Below are 25,919 nucleotides of genomic sequence, written 5' to 3' on the forward strand. Positions count from 1 at the left end.
CAGGGACGGGGCGGCAGGCGCAGAGAGGGGGAGCCCAGCCAAGGAATGTGACATATCAGAGGCAGCTGCCACTTCAGGAGAGGGGGCAGAGGGAGCGCAGCTCGCCGGGGGCTGCGCGGGACGGGACGGGTGAGGGGGGGGACGCCACGGCCCCAGCCCGGGGACGGCTCAGCGAGCGGGCAGCACCCGCGGGACTCGCAGCCGGGCCGGCGAGGAGCAGGTGCCGAGGCGCTGGGCGGGCTTGGGGGTGCAGCAGAGCACGGGGTGTGAGCGCCACGCTGCCCCGGGCGCTCGGTGAGGGGCGGCTGGGCGAGCAGGAGCCCGAGTCCCAGCCTAAATATAGTCCCTCGCTTGCCCACGGCGCCGCGACCTTTGGGGCTGCAGCCTGTGAGGGGAGGCACCGAACCGGAGGGCATTCGGACTGGGGGGGTCGCCACTGCCCCAGCGCCCCAGTCAGGCACCCAGCACCCCCAGACTGCAGGCAGGGGGAGAAGAAGGGCACAACGCGCGGGTTCGGGGTGACGGGGGTCGCGCGTGGCGGCGGGGGAGCCGCAGACCATGCAGCGGGCACAGGGACGCGGCGGCGCGGGGAGTAGGGCTGCTGGGGAGCCTCGGGCAGCCCCGCCGAGCCCGGGCATCCCCCCGAAGCGCGCCAAGGTCACAGCAGAGCCGGGGCCGCCCCAGGAGGGCTCAGCTCGCCTGGCAGCGCCGTGTTTCGTGAGGAAACTGAAGAATGCAGCGATCGGCACCGGCTGTGACATCCGGCTGCGGGTGGTGGTGGTGGGCAGCCCCCGGCCCAGCCTCCGCTGGTACCGAAACGAGGAGCAGCTGGCCCAGGGTGGGGAGGAGTATGGCACCCTCTGGATCCGGGACAGCAAGAAGGAGGATGCCGGTGTGTACACGTGCGTCGCTGAGAATGAGCAGGGAGAGGCCATGACCAGTGCTGTGTTGGCCATCATTGACATGGAAGGTAAGGGTGACGTGGCCACCAGCACGGGAGTGCGGGCACAGACCCTGGCACAGGTTTGCTGAGCGTGGCGGCAGCGCTTTGCAGGCTCTCGCTGCAGTGCATGGCCCGGGGCCAGACAGGGCCGCTGAGCTTTGCCGTGCCCACCCCTGCCGCCGGCTGGGGTGCCCGGTGCCGGCAGCACGGGGGTGAGCCTGGAGCGAGCATGTGGCTGCAGTACCCGCTGCCAGGCCAGGCTGGTGCCAGGACCGGGCACAGAGGTGTTGGGAGCATGTGATGCCAAGCCTGCTCGGGGCAGGAGGAGAGAGAGAGAGAAGACAGAGAGAAGAGAGAGATGGGGATTGGGCACACGGTACTGGCTGCACCACCCACCACAGCCACCAACACGGTCCTCAGCACCCCCCACCAGCTGCCCACGGGCAGAACTCCCGTAGGCTCACCATAATAGCTTTACCAGGCATTGGAAATGCACTGGGCGAACTGGAACGCCGATGGGGCTGGGAGGAGGTGCCTAATGTGAGAGGTGGGGCTGACAAGTAGGTGGAGCCTGTGCCTTGCGATGGGCTAGACCTGGTAGTTAATTAGCCAAGGCAAATTAACAAGCATTTGTTCATCCCCGTGGCAGCCCCTCTGCTCATCACCATCACCCCTGGGTGTAGGAGTCAGAGAGGGAGTGCATGGGGACTGCTGCCCTTGCATGGGTGGGCTCATCCTGCAGGTTTGGGGCTCAGCCCCCTCTGCCTCATCATCGTGGAATCATGCTATCGTAGAGTTTTTTATGTTGGAAAAGACGTCTGAGATCATCAATCCAACCCTTAACCCAGCACTGCCAAGCCTACTGTTAAACCATGTCCCTAAGTGCCACATTCATGTGTTTTCTGAGTACCTCCAGCAGTGGTGACTCCACAGCTTCCCTGGTTGTTCTGTTCCAGTACCTGACAACCCTTTTGGTGAACAAATTCTTCCTCATGGAGGATGGATGCCCCCTCCCTAGGATATTGAGGGCCTGGGTGTTGGGGAGCGTGGCGGTGGCTGGTGCTGCTCTGAGATGTGAGAGGTGCTGTCTGCATGGGGACAGGGAGGATGGGGAGTGAGGGAAGCAGCACTGAGCCCTGAGGCTGCAGGGAAGGAGCTGCACCTGGGACTCTGCAGCACAGGAGGCACAGCAGAGAGGCTGCTCCTTGAGCAGGGGGCTGGACGACTGTGGCGGGTCAGGAGGAGCCCTCACAATGCTGAAGGGGAGAGGGAGCCAGGAGTCTGGAGAAGTGGTGTTTGGAGGATGGAGGAAGGTTTATGTGCAGGTCAGGAGCCTGGTGGGGCAGCAGGAGGAGCAGAGGAGTGTGCAGCAGGGGTTCTGCCCTGTAGTGAGTCTGTGTGGAGTCACTGTGCGTCACACAGTGGTCCTTTGGGGACCGTGCACCTTTGCTGCAGGTGGGTGTGGGGTGAAGTGTGTGCAGAATGGGAGGCATGCACTGACCCGGGGAGGGGTGGCCTGTCCTGGGCGGACAGCAGCTGGGTCACCCTGTTTCCATGCTCTGGTGTGCAGCTGCACCTCTCTGTGGCCACACCAGTCTGGGCCCCACTGCTGCTGCCCAGCAGCAGAGCACAGCCTGATTTCCCCAGGTGCCCGTTCCCGTTGTGCTGACGCACTCTTCCCTGCTCCCAATTCCCAGCCGCCAGCCCTCACCACCGCCTTTCTGGGGCAGCTGAGGAAGGGACGCAGCAGCCAGGATTGCCTAACCTGCAGTGTGAATGTCACCCTGCCTTGGGCACTCCTCCCAGCAGGCTCTTGGCCATGGATGCACCACCATTGAGCAAACGGCCTCCCAAAAAGGCATCCCTGGGCCAGAGACACCTCGGGAGCTGTGCAGGCTCTGGGGCACTGGGTTGAGCAAGGAGCAGGACAGCTCCTGGTGTGGCTTTGTCACTGTGGTGGCACAGAACTGTCTTTGTGGTGTGCTGTGGCTGCGCCAAGAGAGTGCCACATCCTGCCCGGTGCTGGACAGGTTTCCAGGGATCACGGAAATTCCACTCGTAGCTCTGCCATCCTTGCACTGGGAAGGGACACCCCATCCTTGTTCCCTGGGGCACTCTGAGCTAGGTCATCAGCCACTTCTAGGGCCAGAGGGATGTGTGCAGGGTCCCCAGGCAGGATAAAATCTTCCTCTGGACTTGGCATCCCAGGCCCGTGTCCGGAGGTATTGGAATGCCCTTGCTCCACTGGCAAGATCAGCTCTTTCTCTGGGCTTGGGGTCCTGCTTCTGTGTGTCTGGAGGTGTTGCGGTGTCCTTGCTCCATCTGCCTCTCTCCGGTGGTGGTCTCTGGTGGGCACAGAGCCCCTTTTCTCCCTGGTGCACTGCCAGGCTGAAGATCTCTGTGGGGCCAGCACTGGCTCTCCCCAAGATGCCTCAGGTCCCTGCTGGTGGCCGGGGGGGCTCCACGCTGCCCATCTCTGTACTCAAGCTGGGGAGCTCCTCCTGCACCAGCTCAGCAGTCCCCCTTGCTCACACAAGCCCGATTTAGCTTCTCTAATCTCTTGCCCTGAATCTGTCGCTCCACCCCACTAATGATTTTCTCCTGCTCTTCTCCCAGGTTCCCTGAGTGTGTCAGTGCTCACTGTGGGGAGTGGGGAGAGCCTGTGTGGGGCTGGCCAGGCTGGTGCAGGCACTACCAGGGGCACACCATCCCCACTATCCCACGCTGACCCCCCCATGCCCCACTGCACTGCCCCTCTCCTGCTGCAGGCTCTCCCTAATGCCCCAAATCCATGGGTGCAGGTAGAGTGCATTGACCCTTCTCACACCAGCACCAGGCCGGTCCAGGGGCTTCCCAGGTTCACCCAGGGAACCTCTAGATCCTTCCAGACAGCCCCGACCCCTGCCATAGCTCCATTGCTCCTAGACTTGCTAAAGCCTTTATCACCTCTCAGCTGCATCTCCTGAATTTTTTCCCTGTAAACTGGATTAAATCACCTCTTAAGAACCCGAGCTAATCTCCTTTTAGAGCCCAGCCCTCGTTCACTGTGCCAGCACTGCCTGATCTTCCCCACCCAGGCTGCCTCTCATTTCAAGGTTGGATGTGTCCATCTTGGGTTCCCAGTGCAGAGCCTTGCTCCATTCGCCTCCACCTGCACTCAGCAATCAAACTGTCTTGGAGCCATCCCTCTGTCCAGGAAACAGCCTGCACCTGCCTGGATTTGGGGCAGGAAAGGGGGCAGAGGCTTCCTGTGTGCGGTGGCCCTGCACAAACCCTTCCTGGACGAGGAGTTACAGTAGGGGGATGTTGGCATAATTTTTTCAGCTGATGGTGCATGGCAGTGGCAATGGAGCCCACTGGGGACGGCTGTGCTGACAGTGTCCCTGGTGGCTCAGCATCTCTGGCCGTTTATCTCAGTGCCTAATTTTAGTCCCGTAGTTTGCAGCACCGTGCCCGTGTTTAACGCCAGCTGCCCCAGAGTGGCTCCCACCTCTGCCCCCATCCACCTGGGCAGGGGTCTGGTGTGGTGCCCACGTGTGCCAGATTCCCATCCCAGGGTCTGTCAGAGCGAGACGTCTGCTCCCGGTGAGCGGGGTGGTGAGTGCAGCTGTCCAGTCAGTCACCTCCACCCCTGCCCTCTCGCCTGCTGCTGGAGGGTTATTTTTGCTGAGGAATGTGCCATCCCCTCGGATTCTGGCAGCCTGCAGGGCTTGTGTTACAGGCAAGAGGCCGAAACCCAGGCCTGCAGTTGGGTAAATATAGCACCAATATTCGGGACTGCATGAGGGGACGACAGCCTCTTCCTCCTTCCAGGGCTGCCCATCACTCCCATTGCTCTTCCTGCCTCCTGACACCAGGTTGCTGGAAGGGGCTGCTTCCACCCTGCTGCCTGCACTCTTGCCTGCTTTCCCCCACAGCATGCAGCCCCTCACTCCCAGCTGGGGGGTGTGCCGGAGGTTGGCAGGCCAGGGATGCAATGCCTCGTGCCAGCCCGCTCCATGCCCAGACACCCAGAGCCAAGGTCACATTGCTGCTTTGCATCCCTGCGTTCTGCGCCTGCAGTGAGCATGGTGTGCTCAGGCATCCTTCTTGTGGCAGCAAAGGGAGGCAAAGCTGGAGAGGGCACCGGGGTGTCCCAGCCCCTGGGAGAGGGGGGACAGCATGGCACTGCTCCTCCACAGGCTCACAAGGATTCTGTGGTGCTGCCCTGCCGGGTGACGAGGAACATTCTGCTGCTGAATTCATTTTCCCTGGGGACAGAACTACGGAAGTTGCCCACCTACCCAGGCTCCCAGCACATCCCCACCTCCCGCCGACCATCCCCAGCAGCTCCAGGAGGTGCAAACGCATGAAAGATTCATGGCCAGACCTCCTCCTACTCGCGACGCCGCATGCACGCACCGCCATCAATTATTCAAGCACTGAGACAAGGGGCTGCTGTCTGGGACCAGGGGCAGGGGCTGGTGCCAGGCCAGAGCCGTGGGAGCGGGTCAGGATCTGTGCAGAGCAGCCGGGAGGCCAGCAAGGTGTGGAGGGCTGTGGTTCCCTGGAAGGGTGGAATGAATGCTGCAGTTTGAGCAAGTGTTTGCTGTCTGCTTTGCCTGGGGCCGATGTGTGTCCGGCAGGCAAAGCTGGAGCTGGGTGGCGGTGGGGCCACCTGCTCCAGGTCTGCTTCTTGTCCATGCCACAGCTGCACTGGCTGCCACTCTCTGCTAGGTCCCTGACCTGCAGAGGAGCAGGGCATCATCAGGGCTGCCCCTGGGCTAGGGCAGGGCAGAAGGGCAGCCCTAGCTGCAGGTGACCATCACCTCCCGTAGGACACCTTCTGCAGTGACTTTTGGTGCCTGCAATAGCCTCTTGGAGGTGACCCAGCTATTCCCAGAGGTTCAGCATCTTTGGGACAGCCCAGAGTCACTCCTGAAGCTTTTGCTGAGGGGTGGCTACAGAGTCACAGTTGCGGGGAAGAGCTGTGTGCCCAGCCAACCAGGAGCTGTGACAGTGGGCAGCAGATGTAGGATAGTTGCAGGATACAGAACTGACTGTGTTTTGGCTGGACAAAGGTGGTCCTCCCTGAGGCTGTCCTTGTGGGTGCTTTGGTGACAGCACCCTCGCCACTGTGTGACACATCAAAGCCTTGGTGCTTCTTCCCAGCACCCCTGATGAGTATTTTAATCCCACTTGAGTGTGAAAAGAATGCACAGGCTGTGTGTCTGCACAGGCATGCACAGATAGGGTGAGAGTACCTGGCAGGGAAGCCCGGGGTGCAGGTACCCTGGAACACATGAGCCCCACAGTTCACCTCTTTTCCTAGCTCTGGCTCAAAGGTACCCATTTCTGTCCCCACACAGGGCTGGCGGGGGGCAGCAGAGACCTCTGTCTCTGACAGGAGATTCCCTTAATGCCAGCTGTAGCATTTGTAGGACTTGTCTGACGTGCAGGGTCTCCACGGAAACCCCGCAGCATCACTCGAATTGTGGGACTGACAGAAATGTTGTATAAACAGCTCCTTTTGTACTGGGTAATTTGCAAGTTATTATGGAGCCATGAAAAGCCTCACGTTTGGAGTCATGAGCTGGGAGGGGAAGCAGAGAAAAGCTACCAGAGCTGCCAGGCACCGTGGGGAGCGTGATGCCTGTGAGCAGCTCCTTGTGGAGCAGCTGGCTCCCCAGGGGACAGGTGAGCAGCGTGGGGACAAGCACTGGGTGGGGAGGCCTCCAGCAGCGTCCCCATGGATGCTCTGCGGTGGGAAGGGGCAGCTCAGACAGATGGTGAGGCCAGGACCTTGGCAGCCTCTCCAAGGGCCTGGAAAGGGCGCTGATGAATGCTGCAGGGCTTGGTGGGTTGATGAGGGAAGGTATCGAGCTGTGGGGCACCAAGAGCTGTGAGGGGCATGGCTTGCAAGACAGGACCTGCTGAGGCTGTGAGGCTGGGACTGCCCCTCTGGCTCATTTGTAGCATCATGCAGAAAACTGGGACAGGCAGCAGGGCTCAGGATGGTCAGCTGGAGAAGGTGTGCCAGGCTTCTGCCAGCATCCCAGGGGCACTTATAGGTCTTAATGTCCCTGACCAGCCTCAATGGGCACTCCCACCCACAGCTTCTGCCCACATCCCAGGAGCCCCATCACAGCTGGGTCCTGGCACAGAGTCCTGCTCTGAGCTGTGCTGTGGGCCCCCACCCCAGCATGAAGGGAGGTCTCGTGTCTCATGCCACATGGACAGGGACAGCAGCCTGCCTTCCCAGGTCAAGCTAGTCTCCCCATCAGCCAAAAAGCAGTGATGCTACGACAGGGCTGAGCAGCCCAGCCCTGCAAACCCATGTGGGTCCTGAGGCACCCGGGGGGCAGGGTACAAGGTTTCTCTTGGCAGCAGCACTGGGGCTGGAGGCTGTGTGGTTTGCCAGGGGAATTGATGTGAAGCACTGCGCCCATATTAGCTCCTGTCCATGGACAGTCGTGCTGTGACCCACACCCATGTCTTGGCAAGGGGATCTTTCTGCATTACCGATGCCTGGGGGATGTGGGGGACTGAGCAGAGGCTGGCAGAGTGATGGTGAGCCTGTATCTTGGCTGGGCAGTGCCGTGGCACACTGCAAACGTGCTGCTGGGTGCAGGCTTGTGGCAGCTGCGGCACTGAGTCCCCGTTTGAGAGCACTTTGGGGACAGCACACAGAGCACTGCTGTGTCGTGTTGTTTCTATCCCAGCTGGTCTGCCTGTGGGGGCTGTAGTGGGGGGCTGTGTCCTCAGAGAGAAGTGCAGCCCCTGTCCTGGGCAGTGGGGCAGGATGGACAGGGGACAGGGAACAGTGGTACAGCTGCACTGCCTGGCAGGGGGCTCGGACCCTCCCTGCCGTGTAGACAAAGCCAGAGGTGGAGAAACCACGTACCCGCCTCAGACACGCCCCCTCCCTCCCCTCTACGACGGTGGCCCTCGCCCCCCACCACCTGTGCCCTGCCTGTCCCCCACCGCTGTCACTGTGTGCCAGGGCTGGCGGGGAGGCGGAGGCGGAGGCAGGCGGGGGAAGGATGGAGGGAGGAGCACTCCAGTGATGCTTCATGCTCACAGCTCCAGCCCTCCCGAGAGCCCAACCTGGCGAGCCCCTTCCTCTCCCTCCACCGTTCCCGGCTGCCGGCGGTGAAGGATGCTCGCAGCATCGCTTGCTGCCGCGACGTGCTGACAGCGGGGACCCCGCCGGGAGCGGGCTGCCGTCCTGCCGGGCCTGAGTCCGTGTCACCGGGCCAGCAGGGCTCTGCAGAAGCATGAAGAAGATCTGGGTGAAGAAGCGTTTCCAGGTAAGGGCTCCGGGCTGCCGTGCCGGTGGGTGCCGGGAGAAGGGGGCAGTGCCGAGAGCGGTATGGGGATGGGAATGGATGCTGATGGAGACGGGAATTGGGATGCGAATAAGGATGAGGATGGGAGTGTCCCTCCAGCCCTTTCGTTGCCCCCTGGGGCTCCCGGGCTTTGCACAGCGCCAGCTTCAGCCCCGCTTGCAGAGCTGCCGGCCCTTGCCCGGCCTCGCCAGCCCGGGCAGGAGGGGCAGAGGGCAGGGGCTCAGCACCTCCTGTGCCAACACCCGGGCTGGGACCCCCGCCGGGGCTTTCCCCACGCCCCTCTCTTCCCTGTCTGCCCTCTGGAGTCGGGGCAGCAAATGGAGGCTGCTCCATGGCTCCCCAGCCCCGCTGCCGGTGGTCACGGAGCTGGAGACGAGGCTTTGCATGCGTCATCCCCTCCGCGTCAGGAGCATGCCTGGCACAGGCAAGGCTCCTTCGCGGGCCCGCCGCACGCTCCGCTGCCGAGCAAGGAACAAGGACGTCACTTGGCCTCAGCGGGGGGTGGAGGATGGGGAAGGTACTTCCAGGAAGCCCCCCGCCCCCAATTCCCCGGGGCACTCGAGCCCAATGCGGACGCACGGCCTCCCCGCTGCCGCTCTGCCTGGTGGCCCAGAGGGGACTGGGAAGAGGCTGTCGCACGCAGCACCTTCCCAGGGGTGGAAGATGCACGATGGGACGCAGGTCCCCAGGAAGAGAAGGTGCTGAGGATCCCTCTGGGGCAGGGTGGCTTGCACAGCCTGGCTGCCCCATCTGCATTTGGGGGCAGCAAGTCCAGAGGCTTGCCCGTGTGGCAGGGCAGCATCCGCTGGCTGAGCCACAGAAGGGCTATCAGAACAGCCACAGCGGCTGTCTCCCTGCACCAGGCAAGTTACTCACTCCTTCCCCACCTCATTCCATCCCTGCTCCGGGTCTGCCGGTCTCACACAATAGGCAGCAGTGCCATGTGGTGCTGGGTTCCACGTGCTAGGTGGTGGCAAGCTCCATGGTACCAGGAGATCCTTCACTCCCTGTAGGCCCTGTGGCCGTGGTGAGGAATGCCCCGTGCCTGGACCAGCACAGGACCCCAGCCTGGGCAGGTGGATCCATGCCTGGCACAGGGGAAGGAAACACCTCCAGGTCTCACCCAGCTGCCTCGTAGTGCAGAGCTGGAGCTGGGTGTGGATCCCAGCCAGCTCTTCTCTCTACTCCAGTCTGGGTGGCACAGAGTGTGCTCCTGGGGCTCCTCCACCCCTTTGTCCAACATGCAAATGAAATCCCACGCAGGAGGATTACCCCCACTCTCTGTCTGTCCCCTTCGTGCAGACTCTGATCCCACACCAAGCCCTGAGCTGCTTCTGCCCCCTTTCCATCTCCTGGCCTGGGGCTGACCCTGCACCCCCCAGCACTTGCTCCCCAGTGGGCTGCAGGTGGGTGCTGTGCCGGAGCCGGGTCCAGTCTGCGGGGTGCCCTGATCCTACAAGGTACCCTGATCCCTCAGGGTGCCCTGATCCTGTAGGGACCTGTTGAAGGTGAAGGGGAGGGGGCTCAGCCCCTCTGTAGCTCTGGGCAGTGGAGCCCAGCTCTCTGGGTACACTCACCATCTTTGATGGGGAGCCGATGGCGCCTGTCCCTGGGGAAGCCACAAGAGTACCCGATAATGGCACTCAATTGCATTTTCATTTTTTAATGGGGGAATTATCCGCCGATGGTGCAGTTAATCACTCATCTCTCCCTGGCCTGGAAGATGGGCTGCCAGCCAGAACCAGCAGAGTCAGCCGAGAAGGGGAGGTGAAGCCTGGCTCAGCCTGAATACAAATGTGTCTCGTGCAGCCGCTGCCCTCTGGCCAGCACTGCATGCAGGCAGGGGGGTTGGTGGGAACCCGAGTGCTGCCCATGTGCAGGGTCTGCCACAGCAGTGGCAGCAGCTTTGGGGCTTGTGAAATGAGCCTGCTGCCCTTCAAGGACAACTAGCTGCTTGCCATGCTTGGCTGTCCATCCCTGGTGGCTGGCTGTCCCTGGGGTCTGGCTGTCCATGACCTGCTTGGGGGCTGGAGGTATGGTGGGGCAGGAGGGGCTGGTGGAGCGAAGGGCTTCAACGCAGTTGGGTGTCCAGCCCTGGGCTCCCCACTGGGGCGACAGGGCATGGGCCATCAGTGTCCTGGGGAGACCCTGGCACCCAGACTGGCTGGGAAGGATGCTTGTCCTGGCAGCCCAACCCTGCCTGTCTGTACTCCACATTCCCACTCCTGCCTGCTTTGGAGATCACCCCGTCCCTCTGCTTTCCTGGGATATGGCGTCAGTGCGCACTGGGTCTGGCAGACAGGCTGCCCTCAGCTGGTCCCTTCCCTGGCACGCAGGTGCCCAGGCCCGGGCTGCAGCACAGAGGGCAGCCAAGTTGGCAGGGAGCTCCTGGTGCTTCCACCCCGTGCTCGGTTCCCACCTGCCCGCCCAGACGGCATGGGCGAGCGCAGCCCCTGTGCCTCCAACCCTGCACCGACAGGCCAGTCCCCTGCCGCCAGGCAGCCTCTCTCTCAACTGGCAAGGCCTCACAGAGGAGGAAGGATGCTGTCCCCGAGCTGGGACAGCGGCCATGGTGGAGTCTGGGCCAGTGCCTGGAAGACATTTCGCTGGCCAAAGCCCCATGCTGGCTGGGTGGCTTTGAAGGGGCTGCAGAGCACTTGGGCAGCAGCCCAGGCAAAGACTTCTCTGCAGGCTGTGCCAGCTGCAGGCAGCAGTTCTGGGGCATCTGGGATTCCCCACTGTCACTCTTGGGCTCGGGCTGCCACACAGGGCCGGGGTGCACAGTGCCATCCCCGCGGGGACTGCGCGAGCGCGCGTGCGCACAGGTGTGTGAGCGTGCGTGGCCGGGCATGCGCTACACGTGCCCACCCACACCCATCCATCTCTGCGTGTGCGCGGGGGCGTGTGACTGTGGGGCGCCGTGGGTGTGCAGCGGGGGTGCCTGCGAGCGCTGGCAGGTGTGCCCTGCCCGTGGGAGGGCATGAGTGGGGCGACGTATGTCGTGCCAGAGCGCGTGTGAGAGGTTGTGGGTGTGAGCGGTGCTGCCTGTGCTGGGATGGGGGGTGTGTGTGAGTGTGAGGCGTGGTGTGGCAGTGGTGTGAGTGCACGGCAGGTACGTATCACCATGCCATGGGTAACGCTCTGTTCTCTTTTCCTTTGCAGAAGTCCGGCCACTCGCGGCGCTTCGGGCGCTTCACGCATGGTGCGTTGAGTTACCAGGACCCGACTCCCCCCGCTGCCCCAAGTGTGCTGGGATGGGGCCCGCCACCATGCTGCAAGGGGCAGCGAGCAGAGGCTGGGCAGGGCTGGATTGCATCTTGCCAGCCACAAAATAGGGTCTCAGTCAGCCAGGAGCTCACAGTGTCCCCCATGCAGCTGGTCTGCTCCTGGCCCTGCAGCTCTACTTGCTCAGGGGCTGCCCGGCTGTTGTGACTGGGATAGGGAATCCGATGCACTAGCAGTGCACGAAGCAGTTGGCCGTATGCTGGGCTGCAGAGGGGTGGCTTGGAGTGGGAGGAAGCAGCGTGGCTCCCCACACACCTTGAGAGTGCAATGGGGAGGAGCAGTGGTGGGGCTGGGAACATGTTTCTCACTGCAGGGGTTGTTGGTGCAGCTTGTGAGGGCTTGGGCAGTGGCAAGGAGGAAAGTCAGTCCTTCCCTGGAAACATGGCACTAGTTTTCCTGGAATGGGACATTAGGGTGGTACTGAAATGGCCTTGCCACATCCTGCCCGGTGGGGGGCAGCTCTTAGTGATGCCCTGCCCTGAGAATTTTGGCTTTATCAACTGCAGCTGCGCTGTGGAGCACAGCTGTATTGTACAGCACTTGCACCGGTGGGGCAGAGGATGGACTTGTACCTGCCAGGGGGAGGCTGTGTGCACATGGGCACGTGTCCGTGCGCTCCAGCACCCCCAGGAGTGCCCAGCTGGGGCACAGACTGGGAGGGTCCAGCCCCAGGCTGAGAGGCACTGCAGGCACAGAGGGATGTATGGATGCTGCAGCAGGGATGCCAGCAGCTCCAGGGACAGGGGGTGGCTGTCCTGCTGGGCGGGATGTGGCTGCGGCACAGGGAGGGAATGGTGCTCCGCACTGCACAGGCGAGACGGTGTGTGCGAGGAGAGGGTCTGTGTGCAGCGCTGGAGTGGCGTGCAGTGAATGTGATGCAGAGTGGAGACATGGTGGGGAAATGCTGGGGACCAGGGCCCCCCCGGCTGCCCCCCGCGCCTCCGCAGGCCGGGCCGATAACCGGGTGTTGATGTCTCTCTCTCTCTTGCTGCCCCTATGGAAGCGAAGTTTTCCGCTCCTGCAGGAAACAAAGCTACGGTAGGAAGACACCTTCCCAATGCCATCACTGTCCCCATAGTGGACCCTGTGCCCCAGCCTGCCACCCTGCTCTGTCACTTCCACTGTCCCCTCGCTCTGCTTTTTTGTCCCCGTGCCACCTCTGCCAGCTGTGTTCCCACTGCTGGCACTGCCTCCCTTCCTCCCGTCATCTAACACTGTTACTGCCTGCCCTTGCCCTGCTGGACTTCCCCACTCCTACTCCTGCCTTTCCCTCCTGGCAGCTTGTCCCTGCAGGTCACAGTCATGCCTCCTGCCCTAGAGCTGCCTGGGCACTGCTCTCATGCTCCTGGAGCCAATGGGTCTGCAACAGGGTGGTCTGCAGACTGTCTGTACCTTCACTCCCTACTCTCCCCTCCCACCCCAGACTCGGAGACAGGTGAGGATGAATCCAGCGACCCCCAGGTGACACAGCGCAGTGATCTCCAGGATGAGACAGCCTTCAGCACCCCCACGGGTGAGCAGGGGCACCTGGCTGGCACTGAGCCCTGACACTGGCTGCTGGCCATGACTCCCCACAAGGCCTCTGCTGGCCAGGCTTTGGAGGTGTCCATGGAGAGGGAGCTGTGATCCACCCATACGAAGGGGGGAGGGCTTGAGGCAGCAGGATGCTGCTCAGGACATTCTGGGACACCCCACAGTGGTTCAGCCCTCCCTGAGCAGGGTGCTGAGCTTGTCCCCACAGGCACCCAGTCTTGGCTCATCCCTCTTCTCTCAGGTGGGTCTGACACCCTCGTGGACGCCTCCATGAACACCACGCCGACCTCGGTGCTGGCCCTGTCACAGGCAGAGGAGCGCTCCAGCTGGTCAGGCAGCCAGCAGACCGTGGTGGAGAAGGAGACGGATGCCAGCCTCTCTGCACGGGGACCCTACCTCCGTCCCGCTGCCTGGCCGCAGCCGCAGGGAACCCCAAGGCAAGCAAACACGCCGGCCCCACGTGGCGCCGAGATCCGGCACCTGGGCGTGGAGCCGCTGGTGCGGGCATCGCGGGCTAATCTGGTGGGCACGAGCTGGGGGTCAGAGGATAGCCTTTCGGTGGCCAGCGACCCGTACGGCAGCGCCTTCAGCCTGTACCGAGGACGGGCGCTCTCGCTCCACGTGTAAGTAGCCAGGGGAAGCACACAGAGGGGACATCGTCCTGGGGCCATCTCCTTCCAACCCCTGCAGCCATCTCCTTCCCTCCGCCTGGGCTTTCTTTGCCTTCACCTTCCCTGATGAGGAGTGGGGACTCTGAGCAGTAGGCAGCCTGTTCTCGGTGAGAAGGTGGGAGCAATGTAGCCTGGGGGTGATGGAGAGTGGGGTCCCTTTCTGCTGTGGCCAGGTTGAGGCTGGTTGTATCCCCTGTGCCACTCCTTGAGCTGCAGTACCCCACCTGCAGATTATACCATGGGCATTTTCCTGTTCCACCCCACCATGGTGCTCTGTGCAGCCCACAGTGTGGGGAACTGGAGTGGCACAGTAGCCTGGGACACACACAGGCAAGTGTCTGCTCACAGTACAGGGGTGGCAGCAGGGTCCAGGGACATGCTGCCTCCCCAGATCCTGCTGATGTGCTCAGAGCCCCCGTCCCTCCCTGCTGCCTTTGGTTCCCATACCTGCAGGCCTGCTCCTTTGACCTCCATCTTGCTCTTTTTTTTTTTTTGTTTAAGGCTGCTTCTTCCACCAGAACCTCATCTCCACCTTATGATTTCCACTCTGCGTTTGCTGAGCCCCTCTGGGGGCAGTGGGATAGGAAGATGTGCCCACAACAGCATGTGCACAGGCAGGGCATGCAGCCTTGGGGACCCCTTCTGGCCAGGCTGCACTGCCTCAGCACACCAGGACACCCCAGCAAACTGGGGCATCCCCCAGCCCCTGGTCCTGTCTGTATGGTGGCCCTGGGGAGGGGACTCACTGGGTAACCCCGCATCACCTTACTGCTCCACATGAGTACCCCTGGGAAAGGGGTCCCAGCAGCCCAGGACTCTCACCTAACCCAGCCAGCTCCCAGTGGTCTTGGGGTGACCAGATGCCCTTGCTGGGAGCCCTTGAGCCTTCCCAGGGTGCCCTGACTGTTTGACCCCTTTGCCATGGCCCATTGGGCACTGTGGTGCAGGCTGGAAGCTGGGATGCAGCCAAGCAGGTACAAGGGTGGTCTCTAAGCCATGCTCCTCTGTCTCTGCCCTTGCAGCAGCATCCCCCAGGGAGGCTACCGGAGAGATGACCTCCACAGAGGCCCTGTCTCTCCAAAGCCTGGTGCAGAGCCCCCAAGATCCCCCGCTGCTCTGCCACTGACTGCCAAGCCACCCATCGTCCGCTCACCATCTCCTCGTGCTGGCACGTGTCTGCAGCCGCCCGCTGGCATCGTATCCCAGCCTGCTGCCCGTGGCCCTGGCGTCCCCTCCTTCACACCCGTGACCCCTCGCAAGAAGTCCTCAGTGCCGGTAGAGTACCAGGACATCGTTCCTGAGGAGTACGAGGAGAAGATCAAGAAACCCAAGTCCTCTGGGTACTCACAGGGTAGCACACAGGAGTCCCGTCCGCAGACACCCATGAGTGACACCTCCGGCCGCATCTCCGTCCGGGCATCCCCCAAGCTGGTGCGTGCTGGCTCCAGGATCTTTGAGAGGCTGCAGTACTTTGAGGAGCGGCAGAGGAGCCTGGAGCAGGACAGTCCCTTTCCCGCACGCTCCAACCTGCCGCTGCGCAAGACGCGCTCCTTCGACCAGCCTGGCACGGGCGCGCGCCGTGCCAGCACTCCAGGCGGCTCGCGGGAGGACCTGCGGGAAGGCGGCCACTGGGAGCCGGGCAGCACGGCAGCGTGCCGGCGTTTGGCCTTCCGGCAGAAAGCCGCATCCTTTGACGAGCGGGGCAAGTTCGCCAACCGCGTCTATGCCATCGAGCACAAATTTGCGGAGGAGCTGACCCGCATCAAGCGGACGGTCTCCAAGCAGCAGCTGCGGCGCTCCCAGGAGCTGTGCAAAGCCGGGTCGCCCCCGGCACCCTCACCTCCAGCGACCAGCGAGCCCCCCGCTACCCGCGCCCCCCGCACCTCTTCCTCTCAGGGCGCTGGTGGACGCAAGGCACTGCCAGCCAAGACCTGCCCGCCAGCAGAGAGCACACACGTCATCCAGCACCTGGCACTTTCCAGCGTGGTGTTGGTGGGACCCGATGGGGAGCCACTGCCAGGGGGGCAGCGTGGGAAGAGAGCCCCGGTGGGGGGGGGTGGTGGACAGCTCAGCTCAGTGGAGGATGCAGGTGCCAGGAAGAGTCTGCAGCAAGAAGGCGTCGGGGAAGTGAAGAAGAAGGAGCAGTGGCCATTGGCACAAGCCAGCCCACAGGGAAGGGTGGCCCTCTCGCATGCGGGTCCCGCCGAAGGCAGTGTGTACCCAGATGGAGGCCCTGCCCGTGGCCCCGGGGCCCTGAGCGAGGCTCTGGCTGCCCGACTGGCTGTGCCCCACGGACTGTACCGGCGGCCAGAGACGCCCACAGAAGTGCGGTTCCTGCCTTGGGCAAAGCCGGGGATGGAGCAGGAAGCTCGTCTGGAACGAAGCTGGGCAGGACAGCATGGTGTGGGCAGGGAGGTGGAGAGAAGGCAGATGAAAGTGTCAGAGAAGAAAGAGAGTGGCCGGATGGCTCAAGAAGGCAGGAGCACACGGAGCAAGGGGAAGGGACGCCGAGCCAGGCCCACTTCTCCAGAGCTAGGTATGGGCATGGCTTTCTGCCCTCCTAAAGCACAGAGGTGGTCTGGCCAGCCCCTGGGTGGGTTGGGGGACCTCCATCCTGCTCTTGGGAGGCGTGGTGAGCCCAAGGTGGAGGGACATGACTCTGGAGGCTGGGGTAGTTAGCACCAAGCAGTGCCATAAGACCGACCAGCCTGGCTGCCAGTTTGCTGGGCCTTGAGGTTACAATGCTTGCTATCTTCTCCATAGCTCTTGTCCAGCATGGAAAAGATACAGCGCGCTGACTTGTGGCATTGAGCCCTGGTCTGGAGCACAGGGCACCCACTGCAACTTGTCCTGTCTGGGCCATGCTTGGTGGTCCAGGCAGGGCATGCAGCCCAAACTTCCCCAGGGGAAGGTGGCTTGGCTGGGAGAGAGGTGTCCTGTCCATGCCAGCATGCAGCAGTTAGACCAGACTATACCTGGGCTGGGAGTTTTTAGGCTCTGCTCTAGCCAGAGAAGTGCCAGGCCCACGTGTCTGAGGCTTTTGGCACAGCCCCAGGACTTTTGTCCATGTGCTGGGGCCCTGAGACGGGAGGGAGCTGGGAGGTGCTTGCTGATGTATTGGGGTGCAGCAACCACCATCCCATGAGGGACTGGGGGAAGTTCAGGGTGGAGGGTGCAGCAGGCTGTATGACCCTCCTTCTTCCACACCCCCCTGTCACCTCATCTCTTATGCCCTATGGGGAGGTACAAAAAACTGTACGCTTCCTGCCCCTTCCTGGTCCCCTGTCTTGTCCCCACTGCCTGCTTTGTGCCATGGTGGATCCTGATGTGTCCTTTTGATCCACTGCATGTCCCGAGTACCTGTCCCTGAGAGGGTGTGGTTGATCAGTGGGGTTGGGAGACCCACGCTCTGCCTGCATGCAGCCCAGCATGGCACAGGGCCCACTCACTTCACGCTGCTGACAGCCACGGGGCCCATCTCTCCCTGTGCAGAGTCCTCAGATGACTCCTATGTCTCAGCGGGTGAAGACCCCCTGGAAGCCCCCATCTTTGAGATCCCCATCCAGGACATGGCCGTTGTCGTGGGGGCAGAGGTGCTGCTCAAGTGCATTGTCACGGCCAACCCCCAGCCAGAAGGTGAGCCGCCCTGGAGCGGGGTGTCAGGGGCACGGGCATGGCAGAGGGACTCTCCGCATGTCCGTGTCCCACCTGTGTGGCGCGAGTGCGACACCCAGGCTGAGCTGGGTATCTCAGGGGAGGTGATGTGCCCACCCTGGGAGCACCCCTTCTGCCCTTCCTCCCCTCAGACAGGAGTGAAGTGCTTGGGCGCTGCCTGCCAGGACAGGGGCCAGAGGACAGGGTGCCTGCTGTCCCCCAGTGCTGGGCAGGGCTGTTGGGAAAGCAGGAGAAGGGCTACTGAGCGCTGCGCGGGCAGGGATGGGTGATGCAACCTGATCTAGTGGGTGGCGTCCCTGCCCATGCTGGGGGAGGTGGTGTTGGAACTAGATGATCATCAGGGTGTCTTTCAACCCTGATGGTTTCTTCATCATGTCTTGAAGACACCAGGGTGTCTTCAAACCCTGTTGTTGCCCGGGGCCAGAAGCTTAGGGCTGATGGCCTCCGGGCACGCCGTATCCAGGACGTGCATGGGGGCAGCTGGGCATCCAGGGCCGGTGCCAGTTGCCAAAGCCAGGCAGAAGCCAAGCCGCTTTAATTGCCTCTTCCAGCCTCCGCTGGAGGGCAGGAGGATGTCAGGAAGCAGATAGGGACCAGCCACGGTCTCTCCGTCAGAGGGCCGTGGGATCCCGGGGCTGCTCCCCATAGCAAATGGGTTCTCAGGCCAGGCAAAGGAGCGCCTGGCCGCCCCGGGACCCTGCGCGGACCCCGGGAAAGCTCGGACTGTCCTGCCCACGCGTGACCCCCGCCTCTGCCGGCAGTGTCGTGGAGGAAGGACGGGGTCCCGCTGCGGAGCAGCACGACGCGCCCCATCAAGGCGGAGGGCGAGCGCCACACGCTGCTGGTGCGTAGTGCCCGGGTGGCCGACGCCGGGCTGTACACTGTCACCGCGGCCAACGAGGTGGGGGCCACCTGCTGCAGTGCCATCCTCAGCGTGCGGCCCGGTGAGTAGCGCGGCCGGCGGATGGAGGGACGCCGGGAGGGAAGGAGGGAGGCAAGGAGGGAGGCAGACAGGGAGGGAGCGAGGGCTGGCGCCGCGGCAGGCTCGCTGCCAGCTCTGCCGCTGCTGTCACTGGGAAGAAACCGGCTTCCTTACCCTACAAGGCTCTGTCTGAACCAAAGCAGCTGACGTGCTCCCGGCAGCCATGGAAGGATCCTACCGTGGGGGGAGCGGGGTCAGGCTGTGAGCATCCCCTGGCGCCCAGCAAGCAGCCCAGTGTCCGGCCCCCACACCTGCCCTGTGTCCCGCTAGACATGGGGGTACATCAGCCTGCTCTCAACCTGCAGACCATGTGGGTACCCCTGCCCTCAGCCTGCAAACCGTGTGGGTACTCCTACCTCCAGCATGTGAACGGTGGGGACACCCCAGCCTGCTCTCTAACCCGCAAATTGTGGGTATAGTGGAGCTAGCGCTCCACTCCGCTAGCCGCGGGGAGACCCCCGCCCCACAAACTATTAGCTGTGGGGACACCGTGCCTGCCCACCAAGCCGGTAGCCGTGGAGAACCCCCCTGACCCCCGCACCGCTGGCCCCGGGGATCCCCAGCCCGCTGCAGCCCCAAAGCCCTCCCCATTCCCAGAGAGTGTTTCTGGGCGGCAGGCAGAGGCTCAGAGCCACCCCGAGGGCCGGAAGGACACAAAACCTCCCCGCTCCGTGGTTAGGCGGGACTGTACACCCAGGGGCAGCCGCGGCCGGGCAGGGCCAGCCGGGCACGGCGGTGGGGGGCCGGGAAGGGCCCCGGCAGACCCCGGCCCGCCGCGGGCCCTCCCCCGCGCTGCTGGCCCAGCCCCGGGGGCCGGCCGGCGCTGGGGCGGGGAGGGCTCAGCGGGCCGACGGCGCTGCGAGCTGGAGGCGCGGGGCACCGGCAGCGCCGCGGGCACCGAGGGCGGTTCGGCGGCGTGGCGCGGGTCGGCTCGCGGGGCCGCCGTGGCCCCGGTGAGTGCGGGGCGCTTCGGGGGCGGGGGGGAGGGTGCGGACAGCGGGAAGTCGGGCTCAGGCTCCCAGCTCTCCGCTGGAAGCTGCCCGCGGGTATCACGGAGGAGCGGGGACAGAGCCCTTGCCCGGTACCGGGAAGGCCGCCCGCCACCCCCGGCGCAGGGCAGGGGGCTTGAGAGCGCTCCGGCGGCCGGCCGGAGGGGGCCGGGACCCCCATGGTGGCGACTGGGCTCTGTCAGTCCCCCGTGCCGGCCGCCGCTCCCCATCCCGTCCCCCGCCGGCCCCTGTATCCCGCACCCCGCGAGTCCCCCAGTCCGGCCCCCCGGCGCGGACCGGCGGGCGGGCGGGCTGCAGGGGGGAGCGCAGCTGCCAATGTCACCTTCAGCCGTGCCGGCCCGGGCAGGGACAGCCATCCCGGGAATCCGGGCGGCTTAAGGATGGGAGCGCGGGCTGCTGCGTAAGAGCCACTTGAGCCCTGCTGTCGCCTTGCGGAATATCGCGTCCCCTTATCATCCCGCGGCGTGCTTGCTGCTCACCCCCTCCCCCGGCGCGGCCGGCACCCCTTCGCTGCCGGCCCTTGCCGAGCCGGGATGTGCCGCGGGGCGGGTGTCCACCCCTGTAATGCAGGGCAGTGGAAAGGGGTGCCCTAACCCGCCTGTCCGGCTCCGGTTGCTGCCAGCTCCTTACCCAGCCTCTCTTGTGCTAGCACCCGCTGTGGAGCGGCATGGGAACTTGCCCCCCACCGTTGGCCAGGCCAGCCCCATCACATCGGACGAGGAGTACCTGAGCCCATTGGAAGAGTTCCCCGAGTCTGGCACCCCCCAGCACCGACCGGCCATGAAGCTGCAGCCAAGAGCAGAGCATGGGGCTGCCCGTGGCTCCCCTGAGACCACCTTCAAGGCTTCTCCCAGCTTTGAGGTGAGATAGCAAATCCCCCAGGACTCTAGAGGGGTACAGTGCCCTGTGACTCTGGTACCGTGGTCCTCGGTGCCAGGAGGTGCTGGGTCAGGTCTGCCTAGCCCTTGGTCTGATGTGGAGTCCTCCCAGCACCTGGGCAGGCTCCCCCCCGCCAGCTTCCCTGGTACTCCTGTTGTGATAGGGGTCAGACAGCCCTGGGTGCAGTGGTGGGGGTGCATGGTCCCGTGGCAGACGGTGCTTGCTGCTCTCTGAACCCCTCTTTCCCCAGGTATCCTTGTCGGACCAGTCAGTGCTGGAGGGGCAGGATGTTAGCATGAGCGTTCGTGTCCGTGGGGAGCCCAAGCCCATCATTTACTGGTGAGTCCTGCTGCTCTCTGGGGTCACAGCTGGCAGAAAAGGAGGGGACAGGCACAGTGACCTCTCCATTTGGGGATGGTTGCATGGAGCTCTGATCCTGAGCAGGGAGTGTTGGAGAAGGTTTTTTTGGGGATAGCCAGGCTGGGTGTGCAGGGCCAGGTATGACCATGATGCTCTGCCTCTGTCTGGAGCAGGCTGAGAAACAGGCAGCCGGTGAAGTATGGCCGCCGGCACCACGCGGAGGAAGCAGAGGGAGTGCGGGGGCTCTTCACGCTGCACATCCTGGCGGCGGAGCACACTGACACCGGCTTCTACACCTGCAAGGCCGTCAATGAGTATGGCACCAAGCAGTGCGAGGCCAAGCTGGAAGTCAGAGGTAAAACTCCCTGAGTATGTCACCCAAGAACCTGAGAGGCCAGCAGGCTCTAGTGCCCTGCATGAGCTGTGGGGAAGGGACCACTGCAGGCCCCGCACTTGGTGGTGTGACATAAGGGGACAAGCCAGCTCCCCCTGTGGTGACGCAGGTGGGGAACAGGAAAATGGAGCTGCGTGCCTGGGGCTCTCTGCAGAGGCTGGCCCTGTAGCAGAAGGCAGTCTGCCTTGCTGTCTCACCCAGACGTGCAGCCCTGGGTCCCACCTGTTGCCTGCTGTTCCAGAGCCCCACTGATCTGACCCAGACCCAACTGCTTCTCACAGCCCAGCTTCACCCCACGTCCCCCCCCACACACACTTATGGGGTGAAGTGCTGCCCCTGGCTGACCAGGGGGGGCTTTTGGCCTTGGGGGCTCTGTAGGAAACATCCTCATGCCCTGCAGCTTGCTCCCTCCTTGCCCCAGGCTACCTGTGTGCCAGGCACAGGGCAACTTGCACAGGGTCCCTCCCTGCCCATTTCCAGCAATGTCCCATATGCATGGGAGTTCACTGTCCACTCCCCTTTCCTTGCTATCGCGCCCCAGCCCTGCTGCGGTCCTCCTAGGACCCCAAAGTATGTGTGCAGTTTTGAGGGGGTGAGGGGGGAGCTGGGACTGATAACCAGGCTCTGCCTGGTATCCCCAAGGCCAGGGAAGGGGCCTGTGGGGATGAGTGATGCTGTCTCCCTCCTCTTGCCCTTTGCTGTGTGTGCCCTGCTCCCCCTGGCCCTCCCTGCTGATGGCTGCCTGAGCCCCCCTGAGCTGTGCCGATCCCACCCCGGCCTTGGCTGCGCTGCTTGTACGCTGCCGGGATTATGCTCCCAGCCTGCAGCAAAGCGCGGCGGCACGGGGGCGGGAGCGGAAGCCATCCCAGTGTCCCACGACGGGCAGGAGCTGGGCTGCAGGGGTGATGGCCTGACCCCAGCCCTTCTTGGGGGGCTCAGCAGATGGCTCCGTGCCTTGTTGCCCACTCGCACCCCTCGTGCTGGCGCTGGTGTGTGTGTCCGTGCCGGTCCCGTCGCTGCTGCACTAACCCTTCTGCTTGCTGACTGCGGTTTTTGTCTGTACGCAGGGGGAGTACGATAAGGGGGTGCATCTCTCAGAGCCGCGGCTGCGGGGCTCTTAGTTGGACACCTCTTAGGCAGTGGACCTCACCTTGTGTTATTACCTCCTTCTCCATCCGCCGCCTCGTCCTGGACGCACCGCGGGGACGCGCGGGCCCTCGACTGCGGGCCGGGGCTCGCCAGATGGCCGGGGCAGGCATAACTGAGGCGGGGCGGGGGAAGCAGCAGGGGAGCAGCAGGCACCCCTCAGCCGGGCCAGGGTGCCCATATGATGCTGTCTTGTCTCTTGCTCCATCCGTTTGTCCCTGTCTGTGTGTTCTGCTGCCTCTCTCTTGCTGCCCAGGGAAAGGGAGCAGGGAGCTGAGCCCACAGTTGCCGCCGTGCCGGCCAGGGCTGTAGGGAAGGAGCTGCAGTGCGGTGGCAGCTCTGTGACAGTCACCTTGGTGTACGGGAGACAGGAGAACCCAGGGATCCCACAGGGGAACACCCTGCGTGAGGCGCAGAGGGGAGGGAGATCATTGGCCCCTTTGGCTTCACGGCGGCCACTCAGGTGCCAGCTTGGCCACCAAGACACTTCCCTTGTAGCCCCAGGGCTTGGGTCCCTCAGGAGCATCCCCTGGCTGTGGGTCTCTTCGTCCCAGGGAGGGGGCTTGATGGGGGGGCGGGCTGCGAGGCCGTGACCCTTTTTTTTGTAGCTCTAATAAAATCTGTTTGGTAAAGCGCTGTGTGGTGTGTTCCTGGCACGGACACCTCCCCTCACCCCCAGCCCCCTCCCTGCTCAGCTCTGCTTTCCACATCTCGCCTCCCATCCCACCCTTCCCTGCTGCACTCCCTGCCCGCTGCACCAGGCCCCCTCCCTGCATGAACCACTGCCCCGCATGTACTCCCACTCCATCCCTGCTACCTCTCATGGTTGCTTTTCAGTTGCTGAGATGCATCTCTCTCTTTCTTTCTCTCTCTCCCCCCTCCCCGGGCAGCTCGCCCCGAGTGCCAGTCCCTGGCCATCGTGGTTCCCCTGCAGGACTTGGTGGTCGGGGCGGGGGAGCTGGCGGTCTTTGAGTGCATGGTGGCCGGCCCGCCAGACATGGACGTAGATTGGCTGTCCCGGGGCCGGCTGCTCCAGCCTGCACTGCTCAAATGCAAGATGCATTTTGATGGGCGCAAGTGCAAGCTGCTGCTCACCTCTGTGCATGAAGATGACAGCGGAATCTACACCTGCAAGCTCAGCACTGCCAAAGGTAAGCGGTGGGCATGCAGCTCCCCCAGGGGGGGTTCTCACTCAGGGCTTGGCCCTAGCTGGGTGGAAAGACCCTCCTCGTACCTTGGGCTCAAGGTTCTTGCTCCCAGGGATGTAGCTGTGAATGCTGGAGATGGGGTACAGGGAGACAGGGGGATAGGGAGTAGGTGATGGCCCAGGTGCTGGAAAGATTTCTCAAGGAAACCTGGTGTGCACCAGTTCTTGGTCTCTGGTACCCTGAGCCCTGCAGCTCTGTCCCACCCCACTCCACTCAGCTCCTCTGCCAGCATGCATGTGGCTCCCTGACACATGGGAAGATGCATTTGTTCCATGGGTGCACCAGGTGGATGCAGGCCTGGAGTCCAGCTGTCCGTGTCCCCTGGCTTCAGAGCTTCTGGGCATCCTGCTCCAGTACTGATGTGTCTCTGCTGGCTTGGGAGGTGGTGGGGAAATGGGCAGGGAGTCAGGGCTTCCCAACCTCTCCCACCCAACCATCAGTGATGGCAGCTCAGCAAGCGTTGCATGGGCTTCTGTCCCATGACTCTGACACCTGTGCCTGTGCATGCTGCCCACAGCTCTGACCCACACAGAGTCCACTCTTCTGCCCACCTAGGCAGCAGGGCTGGGGAGGCATTGCAGGGAGAAGCAGCATTCCCTGCAACCTGCGGTTGGTGCCTGTGCAATCCTTCATGAAGGAGGCTGTATTCCCATGGGGCTTTGAAAGTAGCAGAAGTTTGGGGCTCAGGCAGGGGAGGGTGTGCCTGAGAATGGTGTTGCCCATCCTTACCCAGGGTGGGTGACAACACCGTCATTGCAAAGTGGTCCCTGGGTGGAAATCACCTCATCTGGAGCATCAAGCCTGCTCGTGTCCCCATGCTGCTCCTTGGATGCTGCATGTGCTGGCACTACCTGCTTAAGCATTGCTGCCCCATTCCCAAGGGGATAGGCCAGCTGTGATCTCCTGCCCTATGGGGAGGACAGAGCATCCTCCCACCCCACCTTGCTCTGGCACCTGTACTGCTGTGCAGAAAGGAAAGAGGTGCCTGCTGCCATCAGAGCCCCAGCGCTGGGCAGAGGGACCTTGCACACATTTGTGCCCTCCTGCCCCGCACAGGGACAGAGCCTGGAACCCCACACACCCAGGCTCAACCCCCACCATGTGTGGGGTATGCTCACCCACAGCCACACTGGTTGCTGGGCTGCAGCCAGGGGGTGTCACGGGCTGCCTCCTGCCCTGCACAGGCTTGTGCTGTGGGGACTCACCAGGGCCTGCTCTCCTCGCAGATGAGCTGACCTGCAGTGCCCGACTGACGGTGCAGCCCTCTGTGCAGCCACTCTTCACCCGCAAGCTGGAGGATGTGGACGTGGTGGAAGGGCGGACAGCGCGTTTTGTCTGCATGATCAGTGGGACTCCCCCTCCGACGGTTACCTGGACTCACTTTGGTAACCTCCAAGCTCAGAGAGCTTCCCAAGGGCCCTGCAGGGAGGCCTCTCCTCCTCTCCTTGGGGGCTGCACCCAAAGGCTGCACCTGGCTGGGACAGGAGGGGATGCTGCTGCTGATGGTGGTGTGTGTTTCTGCACAGGCCTGCCAGTGCAGGAGGGGGAGAACGTGCGGATTCAGCAGGATGGAGGGCTGCACTCACTGGTCATTGTGCATGTGGGCAGTGAAGATGAAGGGCAGTACAAGGCAACCGCCAGGAACATCCACGGCCATGTGGAGTGCTCTGCCGAGCTCTATGTGGAGGAGCCACGGCCATCTGCAGCCTCCCAGATGTAAGAGTTGGATGGTCACTGGAATCTGCTTCCCCCTGCATGCTCCCCTCTGGGACTTGGTATATGACAGGCTTATGCAAAGCCTAGGGCTGGGGCTGAGCTGGGGGCACTGCACCATGCTCCCATCGTGAGCATCTGCGGGCTCTTGCAGCTCTAAGCTGGAGAAGATGCCATCCATCCCGGAGGAGCCAGAGCAGGTGGAGACAGAGGCAGAGTGCTTCACCATGCCTGATTTCCTGAAGCCACTGCACAACCTGGATGTGGTGGAGTCGAAGGAGGCTGTGCTGGAGTGCCAGGTGGCCGGGATGCCCTACCCCTCCATCACCTGGTACCACAATGGCTCCCGAATTGACAGCACTGATGACCGCAAGATGATGCAATGTAGGACTCCTCGTTGCCTTCCCCACCCCCCGGGATCCCTCTACATGGGGTGGGAGAAAGGGGAACACCCTTGGAGGAGACATCACCCCCCAGACCTTTACACCCCATGAGGCAGGAAGGGGAGCTCTGTGCCGCTTAGCTGGTAGGGTCTTACCTGTGTCCCCCTGTTCTCCACCAGATAAAGACATCCATCGTCTGGTATTCACATCTGTGAGCCATGCACATGCTGGTGTCTACAAAAGTGTCATTGCCAACAAAGTGGGGAAGGCCACGTGCTATGCACACCTCTATGTCACTGGTAAGCAGCAGCAGACACCACTTGGGATGTGTGGCCACTCACAGCCACTCTGCCAGGCTGTGACCCAGGATTGTCGTGACGTCCTAGGGGAATAGGATGACAGGGCAGTT

The 25,919-nt window shown here is 63.1% G+C and overlaps 1 protein-coding gene across 4 annotated transcripts; it reads left to right on the plus strand.

Annotated features, from left to right (window-relative positions):
• Nucleotides 1-66: 66 nt before the first annotated feature.
• On the plus strand, nt 67-25,919 carry SPEG (striated muscle enriched protein kinase). Of its 4 annotated transcripts, XM_038143663.1 has the most exons (16): nt 995-8,232; nt 11,434-11,473; nt 12,565-12,594; nt 12,980-13,069; nt 13,331-13,712; nt 14,783-16,296; nt 17,253-17,396; nt 18,197-18,379; nt 20,077-20,288; nt 20,557-20,645; nt 20,840-21,021; nt 23,097-23,357; nt 24,641-24,799; nt 24,941-25,130; nt 25,282-25,511; nt 25,690-25,919. In XM_038143663.1, the coding sequence occupies exons 1-16, from the start codon at nt 8,200-8,202 to the stop codon at nt 25,902-25,904; spliced, it is 3,954 nt and encodes a 1,317-aa protein (XP_037999591.1). In that variant the 5' UTR covers nt 995-8,199; the 3' UTR covers nt 25,905-25,919. The 4 variants fall into 4 exon arrangements, with proteins under 4 accessions (XP_037999587.1, XP_037999589.1, XP_037999588.1 ...); XM_038143659.1 differs by lacking the exons at nt 995-8,232; nt 11,434-11,473; nt 12,565-12,594 and adding an exon at nt 67-970; XM_038143661.1 differs by lacking the exons at nt 995-8,232; nt 11,434-11,473; nt 12,565-12,594 and adding an exon at nt 67-970 and having other exon boundaries at nt 13,331-13,526; nt 14,786-16,296.

Source organism: Motacilla alba, chromosome 7 (assembly GCF_015832195.1).
Source record: "Motacilla alba alba isolate MOTALB_02 chromosome 7, Motacilla_alba_V1.0_pri, whole genome shotgun sequence".
NCBI classification, from domain to species: domain Eukaryota; kingdom Metazoa; phylum Chordata; class Aves; order Passeriformes; family Motacillidae; genus Motacilla; species Motacilla alba.

Excerpts from the sequence above, each read along its gene's own strand:
- SPEG (XM_038143659.1), top strand. The coding sequence starts at position 559 with ATGCAGCGGGCACAGGGACGCGGCGGCGCGGGGAGTAGGGCTGCTGGG. Across the intron at positions 20,289-20,556 it reads AGGCTTCTCCCAGCTTTGAG|GTATCCTTGTCGGACCAGTC; the intron begins GTGAGATAGCAA and ends CTCTTTCCCCAG. Across the intron at positions 25,512-25,689 it reads TGACCGCAAGATGATGCAAT|ATAAAGACATCCATCGTCTG; the intron begins GTAGGACTCCTC and ends GTTCTCCACCAG.